Genomic DNA, 16,222 nt, shown 5'->3' with positions numbered 1-16,222 from the left:
TATATTAACTAAATTTGTTAAAACTTGTCAGAAATCTTTCTTATTATCACAATTTTGTTTTCCAAAGCTTTTGTTAAATGAACGTTTATATTCTGTTTTCGAAATTGTCTTAACTTTATAATTTTCACCAAAGATAAATATTTGTCAAATTTTTATACTTTTTCTAAAGACTATCTACTTTTGTTAAAATCTTTTTCTAAAGATTATCTACTTTTGTTAAAATAAATATAGAGATTTTAAGTTACATATACTTGTTAATTACTGGTTTAATATATGTTGTGTGAAATTCTATTTACATAGCTACTCTATATGCGTTACTTGTTCGTTTGTCACGTTAGTAGTGATAATAATTAAATTAAATTGTTACCTTTATGAAGCGTTTAGCCTAGTTTTAAAGTTCGCTTATTTTATAACAATTAAATGAGTAATAACATTACCTACTATGTTCTTTTGGTATCATAGTTACTATATATGTGGTTTATTTTCTTACCGTTTCTATCATTACCCTTTTAGATAAATCATATAATAATAACGTGGAGATTTTTATAAGAACGTACAAGAATATAAGTACAATATTGTATAGGTAAGTACGAGAGTATTATATTTTCCGTTTGGCAAAGTCTTTTATATCATTGGGAATGTCCGTAAGTCTTTCCATCTGGATACATTAGAAATCAAGTCATAGGAGTCATGTTAACTTGTATATTTATCTGACTATTCTGTTTGAGTTTCTAGGTCGATAACTAGCGGTAGTTGCGGCGGGGTGACCTCTCCTGCCGTAGATTACCGTTAGGTTATGATGATGTGCATCTGGTCGTTGAGGGATAAGCGTTCTACCGCGTGTACGCAAACTCCTCTGACATACTCTTAATATTCTTTTCAAGAGTCTGACTAGGAATGTAGTGATTCTGTCTAATATTATGACCATGATAATTGTTATTGTCACGTATATAGCTATTTCTTCTATATGAGCGAAGATAGTTCTAATGGTCAATGGTTCTTTAGGTTTAGGTGGGCACAGTGATTCTGACGCAAATGGTAAAGTTCGTGCCGTGGTCTGTCGGTCATATCCTAATGCGAACTGTGTGATCGTATCTCCCAATGTGAGATTATATGATCCTCCTGTTATAATAAAAGGAGTGGATGTAATAGTTATTGATGCATTCTCTAAACTGCGATTAGTATTCTCACTCAAGCTAGTAAAGACAATTCCATCTTGCACATGAGCGTAGGGATAAGTCTGTTTTGCCAAAGGGCAGTGCTTGGTTATCAATGTTTCATTAACGCTAAGTAGTCCCTTAAGGCACTGGTCAGCTTCAACCGGTAGATAAGCGTTATAGTAAGATTGTCTGTATACTCTTTTGGTTTTATCCAAGTAATAAATGGAATCGATATAGCACTCATCAAAAGGAATTGGTGCGTATCTGTAGATTTTTATTGGCTCAGAACTTAATTCCATGGATAGGATAGTGGTGAATGATGTTGTACCACCACTTAAACGACTTTGGACTTCCAATCCAAGATTATGAGTATAGTCCAAGTTAAGCTCTTGCCTTACAAAAGTTTTAATAGAGTCTGTGATGTCTGTCTTTGCAAGATCTTGAATTAGAGTAAGTCTGAAGTTTAAGTCTGCTTTAAGCTCTTCTAAGTTCGTGATGGCTAAGTTGCTCAAGCTATCAACATAAGAGTATTCTGCTGTTTGCACAAAGTTAGCTGCTTTGGCATGAAGAGTTATACCACTTACAATTTGTGGTACTATCTCCGCAAGCAATAGCTGTGTAAAATCAAACTTATCATGATCTAGCTTATAAGAAAGTTTATTTACGTTATTAGTCACTTCGATGCGGTTAGAACTTATTAAAGGAGTTACTGTTTCAATAGCTTCCTTGATTTTGCGGATAAGTTTTATTACTTCAATAAGCAAGTCTTTAATCTTTTTGGTATATAACTTGCCTATAAGTTTAGTTTGTGCTGAAGTGAATGTGCGTCCATCGTAGCTAATGTCTAGTTGAGTCTTCAGGCCATCATAGATTGCTATTTCAGGCGCTGTATTGCCTACAGATATATCAACTTGAATGGATTGAATTGCTACAGCTGTGTAGCCTATATACTCTCCACTTTGATAATGAGTGGGTATCAAGTCTGTCATTGTGTTTGCTGTTGTACTATAGTAGTACGTACTTAGTATTATTAATATTATCTTAGAGTACATTGTTAAACAGTTAAGTTTATTTAATAATTGCTTATATCCACAATCAAAAGTTACTTTTCTGACTGATACACTTACACTAATAAATAAGGTCTTCACTGCTTGGAGTTCTATGATAAACTAACTTATTTTTCCAAAATCTATTTATTATCCCACTTTCGCTACTGCTAGATCCTGAGTGGGCGTTTCCGGTTTTTAACTATAATTAAAGTTTTGACATATTTTTTGTATGTAGATTGGTTATAGGCTTAATAACTAATCAAGTTCATCCCAATTCAAGGCATATATATATAGGTTGTCTAATAATATTTTTATGCTTGTGTGATTTACATATTTTATATTAGATATTTTGACTTTTAACTCAATTTTGTATATATTGGGTTACGCAGTGACATGCGTATATTTGTACAGTTTGTATTACTCGTTTGACTCTGTTTAGACTATACAGATTCAAAACTTATACATATACAATTTTCCTTTTATATATTTTTGTGTATAAATATTTTTGAAGGGATCGACTTAATTAGTCGACGTGTATTGTATATGGTTGGTCTCCCCCTGTCAAGAGAGAAGACGTAAATTTTACCACTGGATATATAACCTTGAGTGGGAAAATTCTACATAAATTATGATATCTCTGTTATCAGATTAGAATAACATACTATTACATTGTTCCCGAGTTTACAGGGTAAACGGAAATGTAAGTGATTGTTATTGGAATAGATTTATATCTCTTGAAATCTGGTATTATAATTTATGTTCAATGTTTTATAGATATGAATTCTGTACGTGTCCAGAATTAAAGGTTTTGTATTAATTAAATTTGCATTTTGTTATAATGGTAATAATTCCGCTGCTTATTTGTGCATAAAGAGATGACTGTGCACATATTTCTGGTCGCAGATTTTGCTTTGGCCAGAATTATAAGCGGAAATGTCTCGTTTAGTTAATTATCTTTAGTCCATGACTTTATTGTAAGACTTTATAATTACTCTTTTGTATTCTCTATGAAAGTGTCAAAATATTAGCCAATTGGTTTGAAACTCTTTGATTTTAAAAGGGTATTTAACTTGTCTGTATTTATATCAGATCTCCTTTCAACCATGTTTATTTGAAAGCTTGCAATTTATTAATACTGTGAGAGGATATGTGTGATATTAGGATTGGTCTTACGTGGAAAGTATTTAATTAATTCCATGAATTTTCTGTAAGTTTACCTTTTTATTTTTATGTGATTTTTAGTTGTAATCTTATCTTTAATTAGCAATTAAAACAGGTTTTGGCATCTTTATAATAGATATAGGGGAGTTTCATTATTTAAACTTTTAAATATCCCTGTTTTATCAAAAATTGCGTACAGCATAAATATCGCGTAAGGAAAGAAGAGCAAAAGTGTTCCCTTCTTATAGTATGAGCTATAATTAGTTCATATGGTTTATAACTCAGATATTTTATGGCATTATTATTAGTTGTGTTTGTTGTTATAACAGTTCAAACCTATTTTGGTTAGAACTGTAATATACCTGCTATTCATTTGTTGACAAGATGCATTGGTATTTGGGTTATATTATAGTTCTGAATGAATTTTCGCTTGAAGTTTTAAAGTTCTAAAGACGTCTGAGTACAATATGCAAGAAAGAAAAACTTAATTTTGTTTTGACTGAAATTTTCTTTGAGGGTAGACAACGGTTTTTTTTTTTTCTAGTTATTAGATCTTTAAATAAAATCATTGACGGGTGAAAGTGTGGCATATCACAATATATTTACTGTTGCTGCGTTTTCATAATAAAAGTATGAAAAGTATAGATTTGTCTGTACAGACCTTAATCAATAGCTTTTGTCTTTATCACTATTACATACAAATTAGATATACTTTCGTCGCAACACGGTTTTGGGCATATATTTCAGGCATTATTATAGGCTGATAGGTTAGGTATCCGAGATGTTTTCTTAGACCTAATGTTAACCACAAGGTTACTTAAGAATTATAATTCATAGGGTTTTTAGGCTAACAAAAATCTTAAGTTCAGGTGGTCCAATACTATTTTCCTTAGCTTGCAAATGCAACGATAAGTGTGGTATCTTATCACCAGGAACGATATAGTATTGTATGATCATGTAAGAATTAGATCAGGTGATAAAAGTGGTTTGTGAGTTCTGGCAATGCAATTTATAATAAGACTATTGCATAAAAGCTAGAAGTGGTGCCAGCTTCATTTGACAGGTTATTTTACATGTCAATATGCTAGTTAAACTACCAAAATTGGTCTTGTTGCCAAAACTCTATTAATGTCCGCTAAGTTTCACCCTTGTGCTAGTATTGAGACGAAAGTCTTATCCAACCCGAGAATATGGGTGAGATCGAATATGCTATTGGTTCGTTTACGCATACTGTTGTGAACATGCGCATAAAAATCTTATTTCAGTATGATCTGTAAGTCCAGATATCTCTTGAAAACTTCTATGCTTGCTTTCAATTTATACTGTGATAGGCGTGTAAACTTAGAACCAAGGAAAAGTCACGACCTTTTAAGCAAGTGAAATTTTTCTTAAACTAGTTTTCTCTCTTTTATGTGCGTATTTCTCAGAATATTTAAAATGTATGTTCAACGATTCAGATTTTGGTCTTAGATAGTTCAATCAATTTAATGATATCTCCTAAGTATACTGGCTCCTGGAGTGGAGGAGTGTACTATCTAGGTCATGTCCCATATATATTTTTTTTTTATACAATTTTATCTTGTCTGTCTTAGGTTGAATTTTAGTCAAGCTTTGCTTCACAAGTAATGATAGTCTTTAGGCAAAGTCCCAGTGGTATTTTGGCACTGTTGATTGTTCAGGATTTTTCTGTCTACATGTGAATGTATGAAGATTTTAGAATTATGCCATAAAACATTAGCTATATTACTATTCAAGTTTCTCTTTTTTTTTTTTTTGAAATAGTAGTGTGTGGAAATTTCAATCTTGACCATACACCTTATCCTAATTTCTACAACATCATTTATGTGTTCACCGAGTTTACTGTATTTAGGAGTAGATGAGACTGGAATTTTATTTAGCATTAAGATGATAATCAGATTAAGATCACTCATGATATGTGAGTGCCCTGTTCGATAGCTGTATGAATTAAAGTGTATCTATCAGCTTAATAAGTTAATCAATGTAATTATTGATTTTGTGTTTCAGATTGGTATAAGAGTATTATTGGGTTGGTTACTAGTAATTAGAGTGATCTAATTAATAGCTGGTGTGTTTCGGGCTATGGCAAGTTGATCCAATTCGTCATCAGATTCGTCTACTTCTGGTAGCATAGGTAGTCCATATATGAATGATCCTGAGAAGTCAAAATCAACGACTACCTCTCTGACAATAGATTGGTCGCTGGACTCTATGTAACCAGTGATAACTGTGTTGGTGATAGTGTGATTGGAGTTGTTGATTATTAGTGCTCTGCCACTGAGTTGTCCATCATCATTGATAATGAGTTGTGTTTGTCCAGGTAAGATCTTAATTCCTGCATTTTCGTTTGAAATATGATCGTCGCTGAGGATCACTTGTGTTCCAGGTGCTAGGTTGAAAAAGTGGTTGATATTCATTACTATCACTTGGGTTTCTTTAGCTTTGATCTTTTTAACTACTCCTGTACAGAGCTGGAGCTCAAGTTCAGAACAGAAGATACTGTTCAGCGGTCCTTCAGGGTGAAGAATAGAATACAAACACGGTGCTAACCGGTATTTGTCTGTGACAGGCGTCCATGTTAGCTGTAGGCTTCTAATACCATTCAGTCCAATTATCATAGGTGCGACATCCTCATGGTCTTCAGCTACAATTGAAAAGAGAATTGGGTAATGACGGCTTGAAAATGATGTGGGGCGAATCATGAGAGTTAGTTCTCTGGGTTCGGGGATCTTGTGATCTGCACATGTAACTGGTAGATCAAGACTTTCTTCCAGCTGATTTTTGTCATCGTTCATTACTATGCCAAACAACTTGCTATAGTACCTGGCTGATATGATGTTTTTATCTGTTGCTGAGTCAAGTAAGGCTGTCATGCGTACGTCATAGTCATATTTACAATCTATTTCTTCTGGCATACAACCAGAGCAATGAAGGTACAATTTTCTTTCTTCCTCCTTTGCTGGTGTAATGTTATCTCTTACTTGACCTTTAGGTTCATTGGGAATTATTTCCGCTGTGGCAGCTGTGATTCCACTGAGGTTACAATCTCTAGATGATTCCTCAGCATTGGCTTTAGCCCAGTCTTCATATGTTTGCCTGAAGACACCACTAGGTTTCACCTTACCACTATGGTATAATTCCATCATGGCTGGCCTTCCAGGACATAAGTGTCGAGAATGGTATAACTCTTTACCATATGTCTTATAACAGTTTGTACAGAAAGCTGATGTCAATACAGTTGGGTATAACCGCCCTGTATCATCACATAATAATCTTCTATGATAATTTGAGATGGCCTCTATTTTGGTAATTTGTCTGTCTCGGTAGTTAGCTCTTCTTTCTTTAGATTTCGAAGGGTTGGTGTTGTGGGTTCTCTTGTGTTCTACACTCTTTGTACAGTTTGTGCAGAGATTCTTCCCAACTTCAAATGAACCACTCGTGCTAGGTCTACCAAGTTGTATTGTGTTCAGTTTCTGTGAGAGTAGAAGTTCTTCTGCTGGCTCTGCTACTTTTGTCCGCCTGTGGGGAACAGTTTTCCACGTGTCTGGTAAGTTAGCTTGAGTTGATAGTGAGGCCAGAGATATTGCATTCAATTCAGGACTCATATTTCTCTTACCAACTTGTTCTGGTTCTTCTAGATTGGATATTTGTATTTCCTCATAGGCATCGGAATCTCTAATGTCTGTATTAGCTGAAGGGGTGTTTATACCAGGTGTTGTCGAGCGTCCCCGACAAGGAGTGGTTTCCTTATCAGCTTCATCATCCTGCTGGCCTTGCTTGCGGGCAGATGACATGATAATAGTTGTAAAGTCTTAGAACTAATTGTAAATTCTTTTAGATGCCAGTGGAATGTTGTACTATTTTTATGATAAAAATAGCGGAAGTCCGAGAGGAGTACAAATAATGGGTATGGTTTAAAACAATCAAGAATCTGTTTAAGTTAACAATTCTTTGCTTTAAAATGTGTTTAGCTATAGATGGGTGTGATATATACTTCACCTATAGTTGTTTCTACGTCGTATATACGTGCGTGTGAGCTTTTGATTGATATTCTAAAAATGTGCGCTAATGCACCCTTATCCTTAATTAAGCTCAACTGTAGAAACACTCCTACTTAACTTTTATATAGGTTTATTTATGGAGTCAATTTGAGCTAGTTAGCTATTCAAATTGGTTATCAAGTTAAGTAATGTTTGCAGCGGAGTTAATTTGGGTATGCTTATATACTATCGCAAATTAACTTTTAGTTTGCTCAGGAGTTGACTTTCCTAGCAAATTATGGTTGTCGAGAAAAAGAAAACAGCAATTTATAATCCTTGTTGAACTCTTACTTCACTCTAAGGATATGTGTTTATAGCCTACGATCTACTTATTCCTGTAAGGCTATTATGAATATAACTTACTAAGGTTCACTCCCAAAGGATCGTCTATATTCTAATAATATTGCAACAATTTTGCCTGAATGTCAAAGATCTCGCCACCTCTTACTTATAGTTGTATTAGGGGTTTCCTTCCAATCCTATAACGTAATTTGCGCAAAATTGGGGCTTCACTTATGACTTCAATTCTTATAACTTTAATAAGATATACAATTTAGATATACCTATATTTATGTATGTAAAGATTGTTTTCAAAATTATCTAACCGGATGTAATCTAAGTATAATTAGTAGCAATACAATATTCAAGTGCAAGTTTACGCTAAGGAAGTGTGAGATCCTACACTAGGTGGCCAACCTATAATGTGGAGGTTGTCAATCAAACTTCAAAGGAGCCTATCAACTTTGAATTAAACAATACTTATACTTTTTGAAAACTAATCTAACTGATTTTAGTGCACTTTTTTTTTCTAACTTATCTAAAAGTAATCTGTTAGGTTATAAAAACTCTGGGCTATATGTAGACACACTTTTATGTTACTTGGTTATAGTCTATGTGCTAGTAAGCCTAAGTAAACATACGTTTCTCGATATGTATAAAGTTTATGATTCCGGATATTTAAAGACAGTAGGGTACTTTTCTGTAGTACTTCTGCTACTTCTTTTAGAGACGTCCTACTCTCCCAAGGTAGGCTGCTGCAACCTCCTGCTGCGTTTGGTTTATAGAACTTTGTCTCTTAAAGTGTGCTATTCAGTACACATAGGGCCTATATTGTTGACTATACTTTTATATCACTAATGGTCACTATCACTAGTAATTAACTTGTCTTCACTTTCACTGCTGAATCCTGGTGGTACATGAAATAGAAATGTTAGCATTAACAAAGCAAGTAAAAATTTAGTTTTCATGTCCTACTTATTGTTGAGTGAACTGTGTATTGTATTTATATATGTGTTTGTAAGGAACATACAAACAAAAAAAATTTTCTAAGTTAAGATTGAATTAAAAACTTTCTAAGTCAAAATAAATAGAATCACTCTAAGTCCAAAGTTGGAAAATTTTGACTAAGTCCAAAAAGTTTCTAATGAAATTATTCTAAGTACAAAATCAATAAATTTTGGCCTAGAGAAAAATTCTGAAAATATCTTAAGTACAAAATTAACAAATTTTCTGACTAAGTCTAAAAAAAATTTTCTTATTGAAATTATCCTAAGTACAAAGTTAGTGAATTTTGACTAAGTACAAAAAAAAATTCCTTTCAATGAAATTATACTAAGTACAAAAATTAGTGAATTTTGACTAAGTCCAAAAAAATTTCCTTTCAATGAAATTATACTAAGTACAAAAATTAGTGAATTTTGACTAAGTCCAAAAAAAATTTCTTAATGAAAATATGCCAAGTACAAAATCAGTGAATCTATCTTAGGACAAAAGAAATAGAATCACTCTAAGTCCAGACGTGGAATATTTTGTCCGAGATGAAATTCCCTAACAGTTCATTCACAAAGCTACTTTAGAGATTGCCCTTAAGTCAAAAGAAATAGAATCACTCTAAGTCCACTATTGGAGTATTTTGACTAAGTGCAAATCTCGCTAAGTTAAGGATTTTAAAATCATAAAGTATTAGAGCGTTAGAATTATCCTTCACCAAAAGAAATAGAATCTCTCTAAGTCCATAATTGGAATATTTTGGCTAAGACAGAAGTACTCTAAAACAAAATTTTCTCTTAAGTGTGGAAAATGAAATTTGTTAATCTAGTTGGAAAAATTGCAATTACTACAAGTCCGAATTTTGGTAAATTTCCGACCAAGTTCACAATTTCATAAAAATTACTATAAGTCCAGAAATTCGAGATTCTCTCTGTAACAAAAGAAATAGAAACGGTGCTAAGTCCAAAAGTGGAATATTTTGCTCAGAGTCTCAGGAAGTCTCTGGAGTTATTTCTCTGATTGCATACGGCAATTTGTCTACACTTATATCATTCCAACCGATCGATGTTGAGAATATCTTTGAGACTTTGAAATATTTTGTTTAACTCAAAATTTTAGAGGCAATAGTTATTTTGATACATCCGCATATAAATCAGAATTGCATTAAGAATATAAGTCCTAGGCATGTATAAGTAAGTGCAAATCTCAGAAAATCGGTTCTAACGGCACCAAAGTATTAGTACAGTTTAACTTGAGTATAAATGCTACAAGTTTGTAATAATCTTTTGGCCCTTTACTACGACTCAAGAGTACTAACTGCTTTCGGCATATTGTTTCAGAAACATGGTCCCAAAGACAATATGTATCCCAACTAACAGCGTTTCCCGTGTTCTATAGGATTTGCTCCTAAGTTTTCATTTAATAAGACAGTTCAAAATGGTCCTTTACAAATAGTATTTTGATAACTTATAAATGAAAAGTTACTCCATGCTTGATTCTTAATAAGTTCTGGTTTAAGTATCAAAGATTCAAGTATTTTAACACTTAGAGAATTTCCGAATAAGTAAAAATCATACTAAGTCCGAAGATTTATATATATACTCCGCCACCTAGCACAACTCCTAAATTTCAAAATTCTGACTAAGTCCAGAAATCAAAATTTTGCACATAGCTCAATCATAGATTATTCCAACCCAAGTGTTTTACTAAAGAGAGGCGGACATGGAGGTGCCGGTGTGCTGGTATTCTCTAGGGCCTCTAGAGTGTCAACCAGTGCGAGTGTCCTTATAGGGCGGCGACCAATGGCCACAAATATGCTAGCATTCTCTAGGGCCTCTAGAGTGTCAGCTAGTGCAACTGCTCGTACACGAGGCTCTCAATTGCATTTGTGTCGTGCCTTTCAGTCCCTATCTCTTCAAACGCCTCATAGTCCTAACCTTGCTCTCAAATAGTTTCACAGGTTTTGGTAAATCCGATTTTGCCATAACTACAATTATTCGATTTTGGTAAAAATACCTGCCTTAGGCGGTTCGGGTACGGAAGGAAAAAAAAAGAAAAAAAATTTTTGAAGTAAAATTTTCCTAAGATACAACCGGTAAGTTGCACCATTGTGTGTGCGAATGGGGCGTTTGTCCAAATTTAGGTATGGAGACCGCTCTTCTATGAGTACTACTAAAACCTAATTTTAATGCAATACACATAGACATTCTCATCGTCGGTTCGTTTGTTTAGAATGCTTAACCCTCTATTCCCACAAGTATAATACGAATTTAGTTGAGCTGGTGGAAGCTCAACAAAAGACCCACGCGAAGTATTATGTTGCTTTAACCTAAGAATAAATGGTTGGTTTTGATATTCGATCAGAATTATATAAGTATATTAAGTATTAAGGAAGGAAAATGTTTTTATAAAGTGTATTTATATTACAAGTGCATAAGTTAAGTATGAAAATATTTACAGGATAAGTGTTAAAATTATAAGTAGAGTAGGACAGAAATGTGCCCTAAGTCCCAAGCAGTGAATTGTGCTAAGTGTTAGAGTTCTAACATAAGGCCTGAGCTCAATTCATGCTAAGTACTAAGGGGCCTAAATTTAAACTACAATGCATGCCAAACAACTAAGTCATTACCTTTTAAAGCCAGAAAGAGAAGTTGATGGTAGGAGAGTTAATAAATAACTGAATAAATTCAAGAGGTACATGCTATAACATTAGCTCTGGACCAGGATTTTAGTGTTTGTCTGTGCAATTAAATATCTGTGTGTTAATATGTGACGTAAATCAGGCATGGTTGTAGGCATACATATATGTACTGGTTGTTTATATGATTACATTAACTATAAACATAATATCTTTAATAAACATATACTATTAGCAAATCACATACAGATTACCATGAATAGGCTAGCGTTACCCATATATGGTGTCATATAGGTAAAGATAGGCCTATGAATGCAAAAATTGATACAAATAATGCCTTGGGCCTAGCTAAAGTAATTGTGTCTTGCCCCTGAGTGCTACTAGTTAATTGCAGGGCACGTGTCAATCAAAGGTTCATAATATGATCTATAAAGTGTTGACTTTATATCAAGCATAGATAGATAGTTGTGGATGCGAAGCATTTCTGTAAAAGTCTCATATGTACGTTCAAAGAATTTGAAAATTGAGGATCGCATCTCCATACTTTCTTTCTAGTTTCAATCATATATTTTTAACCTAGATTCTGAAAAAAAAACACAATTAATAGCTTACATACTTTGAATGATCAGCTCCTAGTTTTTGTTTTGTTTTGACGGAAGCTTTTCATATTGCTTATAAAATAAATGTCGTCTTACTGGCCTACCATAGGTCAATTGAAATGTATACTGGCCTGCCATTGGTAATTTAGTCTGTGAATTAGCTTATCATTGGTCATTTGTATTGAATAGAGTGATTATTTTAAAGGCATTATAAAGAGCTTCCCTTTGACGTTTTTACACAATAGCAATCTAAAAATACATACATGATTTCACTGAAAGTAATAATTCCATGATAATGCAGGTATCAGGTTGTCTGTTGGGAGTTGGAGGCTACATAGCTGGAGCATCCCTGGCATTTATCTGCAGGATGAGCAAACCACAGGTATAGATACTTAACCAGGTTCTGGATACTTCACCGCTAAACTGGTATGATTCTCCTTTATTGTGTAGCTTCTCATAGATCCTGGGAAGGTTTTTAGCTATTTTGGGGGAGGCAATCACCACCACATAAAGTGAACCTCGATGCCTCAAGGGGCGAAGCTGCTCTTTATAAACAGAGTAGTACAAAGTTTGTTTGTTTTTTAATTCATGCAATTTTAATAATAACATAAAATTGTTAACCCTTTGACCTAGTTCAAAAGTTTCCTAAAATCTAAACTCTAAATGTTATTCACTAAAAGTTTTGGTGTGAAATGTCACAGATGTGAAAATATTTTTTTAAATTTTTCTTTTAAAGTCAGCAAACTTTCTGTACTTTCCATTCGATGATTCAAAGTACTAATATTTCTAAAATTCTAGGAATAGCCTAAAGCCTGCCAGGTTTAATACGCTCATAACTCTTCAGTTTTTAGGAAAAGGGCAATGGAAAAAAAATTTACCTTTTTCTTTAAATTTATTTCAAGCTTTGTTCAAATAGCTTGTGAATATCTGCAATTATTCTATTCCTGAATCCTGGTGGATATAGTGTAAATCTATGTATATTTAACTTTAAAATTGATTTACTTTGATTTAGATAATCGCTATCAGTTTGGAAACAGCAATTCAAAATGGCGGCATTGCCTTCATAGTGCTCAGTATCACCTTCCCCTCCCCCTACAGTGACATGGGTGTCATGCCTATTCTAGGGTTCTTCTTCTGCTCAACAGGTAGGTGTTGAGACATCTAGTGACTAAATTTAAACTGACTTTTTTAGTATTGTTGGTCTAACTTTGTAAAAAAAAAAAGAAGATTCCTGAATCAAATTCATAAACTAAGAATATTAAAATTTTAGGACCCATAATGATGGTTGTGTATGCTGTTTACAAAATTTTTTTGAAGATCAAAGAAAGAACTAAGTTCTCACCAGTAAGTAAGGTTTTTTAGGAGTAAATTTTTTTGTGGCAGAACAGATTTTCAAGACTACCTTTTGGTTAGAAAAGATAAAGCACAGATAAAAACAAATTTACCAACTTTGCATTAATAATTCGCAAATAAAATGCTATCATTTTGCGGCTGATAAACCATAAAATATTTAGATTTTCAATGTATGTAGATTGAAGATTATTCTTATTCAAAAGTTAAGTGGACCAATTCAAAATGTTTCTTTTACTTATTTTCTATTTACGTCAGATATTTCTCATAGATCAGTATAAATACAGGTTCAGATAGCTTGTTCTGCGAAGGTTTCTGAATCAAAGTTCATTAAGCACTGCTGTAGAAATTAATGCAAGAAATGTAAGGGGGAAATCCATTGTATCTTGAATATAGAAAGAGTGGTGTGTTTGAGACTACTTCACAATTAAAAGTTTTTAGAATTAAATGCTTATTTAACACCAGGTGCATGGCGATAAGACGAGGATTATCTATTGCAACTGAAAAAATCAATTTGTTGGGTGTGTATGTAATAATAGTGTAACTTTATTAAAAACTATTGGCTACGTCTTCAGGGGCCATGTTATCAGAGAGACAGAGAGGGTTTAGAAAAATGGTTTAAAACCATCCAAAGACTTAAATCTAAAAATAGAATGAAATAAGCCATTGAAGGAGCTATGTGAAAATAACTAAAAATAGAGAACTTAGTCGGTTAATTAGTTTTCGAGATCATAAGTTCAGACAAAAAAAACTTGATATCTAATACAATGGGATTGGTTTAAAAACATCAAACATTGCAGTTTCTAAAATTGCTACAAAAGAGGATAAAAAGAAACTAATCAAAAAATTTTAAAACGTTTACAAACAATTATCTTAAATTTTCTATGTTTTTTACTGACTGTCAAAAACTGTATTTGCTATTCAATTTAAAGATCAAAAGTTAGAAATACTTTTCTTTATGAAACTTCATTTTACATAATTGTTCAAAATTGTTTCTTTATTTGAAATAGTTTTTACATATGGTAAATATACAGTGTGTTTTTTTTATGAGCACTTTTTTGAAAGCAATTTTACCCCACTTATAGTTATCAGAATTTAATGATTAATGGCTTATTTTCTTCGTTTTTTAAGGGAAATTATGAAACAACAAAAAAAATTACAGTTTTTGTTGAAAAAGTACAGTAAAGTTGAAAATTAAAAACTTAGGTGTCAACATATAAAAATGGTTTTAGCGCATTTTTCTTATGCTCAAATAATCAACCTTTTGCAAGAATGGCTGCTAAACACTTCAAAGTTGAGATATAGAGCTAAAAATGTATACAGATACTATTAGGGACATGTACTAGAACATATCAAAGTTTGAAGGTCATATCTCAACCAGGGAGGGAGTACTAGCCCCCCAAAGTCGACTACAGAAAATCCATTTTTTAAAGAAAAATGCGCTAAAACCATTTTTATATGTTGACACCTAAGTTTTTAATTTTCAACTTCACTGTACTTTTTCAACAAAAACTGTAATTTTTTTTGTTGTTTCATAATTTCCCTTAAAAAACGAAGAAAATAAGCAATTAATCATTAAATTCTGATAACTATAAGTGGGGTAAAATTGCTTTCAAAAAAGTGCTCATAAAAAAAACACACTGTACAAGATAAGATTCTGAAAATTATAGAGATGCTACGAATATAACACTGAATGCCCCAATAGCAACCCCAAAAAAATTAACAGACCAAAAAGCTAGTATTTATTACCACCTCTCATACAAACTCTTTTGAGGGGGAGGCGGATTTTGACCCTTCTATCCCTATTATTAAATTCCCCCCCCCCCCCCTACATATTGCAACTTTTGCCCTCACACAACCTCCTGAAAAAAAATCTTGTTCTTCATTGTGCCTTATCCCTGTTAATTAACATTTATAGAAGCAAAGCTATTCTACAACACATTTGTAAATGTTTTGTTTTTCAGGTAAATATGGAGGAGGATATTCTGGAGAAGCCAACACTCACAAAAGTTTAAGATGAAAAAATTCTACATACAGAATGATGCTTATAAATTTAAAATTCAAGCTTTCCTGTAATAAGGGTCCAAATGTCTGAAACTGATAGCTCTTAACGTTAATTTAGGCATGTTAAAATTGTCGTATCAATTTTAAACTTTGCATGATGATTAATGTAACATTAATGTACTATTTAGAAATCGAACAAACTTTTATCAGAAAGTCATTTTAAAAATATGCGGATTTTTTACTTTTTTGATAACAATTTTTGTATGGTATAATTATTCAATAAATTTTGTTTTTGGAATAATGAATCCATGTACAAAAATAAGGTACTAAACTGTAATGCTTAAAATTGACCAGAGAATAATAATTTCAGGTTAGATTTTCAAAAATCCAAAGTTGATTTTTCTGTGGAGAGTCCTTTTAAACAGTATTCTGTAACTAAAATAGCTTTTAAAAACATTTACATATAATTTATCTAAGCTTATTTAGATAGTTCGAGTTCTTATTCTCTTAGTGTTAATGTGCGTTTGTCTAACCGTCTGATTTTAGAGCTTTGCTTTCATAGATGTTGTCATTCTTATTGTAACATTAATAGAAAAAACACTGAAATCAAGTTGACTTATTTACATACACTATAAGTACAAATATTTGAAACTTTTTTTATAAATAAAATTATTTCTTTTTTTTATAAATAAAATTATTTCTATAATAAAAATCAATACATAAACAAAAATCGTAATGCTTTTTTGGTAGAAATCATTTTGTTTTTATATTTGATAATGTTTATTCAAAAATCATTATAATATCAGGATTCATGTACATATTAATAAGTAGTTTAGTACCAATAGTATTCTTACTAAATAAATAATGTTCAAAAATAATAATAAAAATCTGCTAAATTAAAAAAGATTTAAAAGATTATAAATAAAATTATTTA

The 16,222-nt window shown here is 32.4% G+C and overlaps 1 protein-coding gene across 1 annotated transcript in view; it reads left to right on the top strand.

Moving 5' to 3' along the window:
• Window positions 1-15,586, top strand: part of LOC145315566 (hepatic sodium/bile acid cotransporter-like) — a 79,190-nt gene extending 63,604 nt beyond the window's left edge. Inside the window, exons 17-20 of the mRNA XM_080155551.1 lie at window positions 12,236-12,316; window positions 12,947-13,079; window positions 13,205-13,278; window positions 15,249-15,586. Of these exons, the coding sequence (XP_080011677.1) occupies window positions 12,236-12,316; window positions 12,947-13,079; window positions 13,205-13,278; window positions 15,249-15,299 (339 nt within the window). The 3' untranslated portion in view covers window positions 15,300-15,586. The remainder of the gene's footprint in view (window positions 1-12,235; window positions 12,317-12,946; window positions 13,080-13,204; window positions 13,279-15,248) is intronic.
• The last annotated feature ends 636 nt before the right edge of the window (window positions 15,587-16,222 follow it).

Source organism: Acartia tonsa, chromosome 1, assembly GCF_053477335.1.
Source record: "Acartia tonsa isolate MP-2025a chromosome 1, ASM5347733v1, whole genome shotgun sequence".
NCBI lineage: Eukaryota > Metazoa > Arthropoda > Copepoda > Calanoida > Acartiidae > Acartia > Acartia tonsa.
The sequence above is the reverse complement of the archived record's forward strand: the minus strand, read 5'-3'. Positions and strand labels throughout refer to the sequence as shown.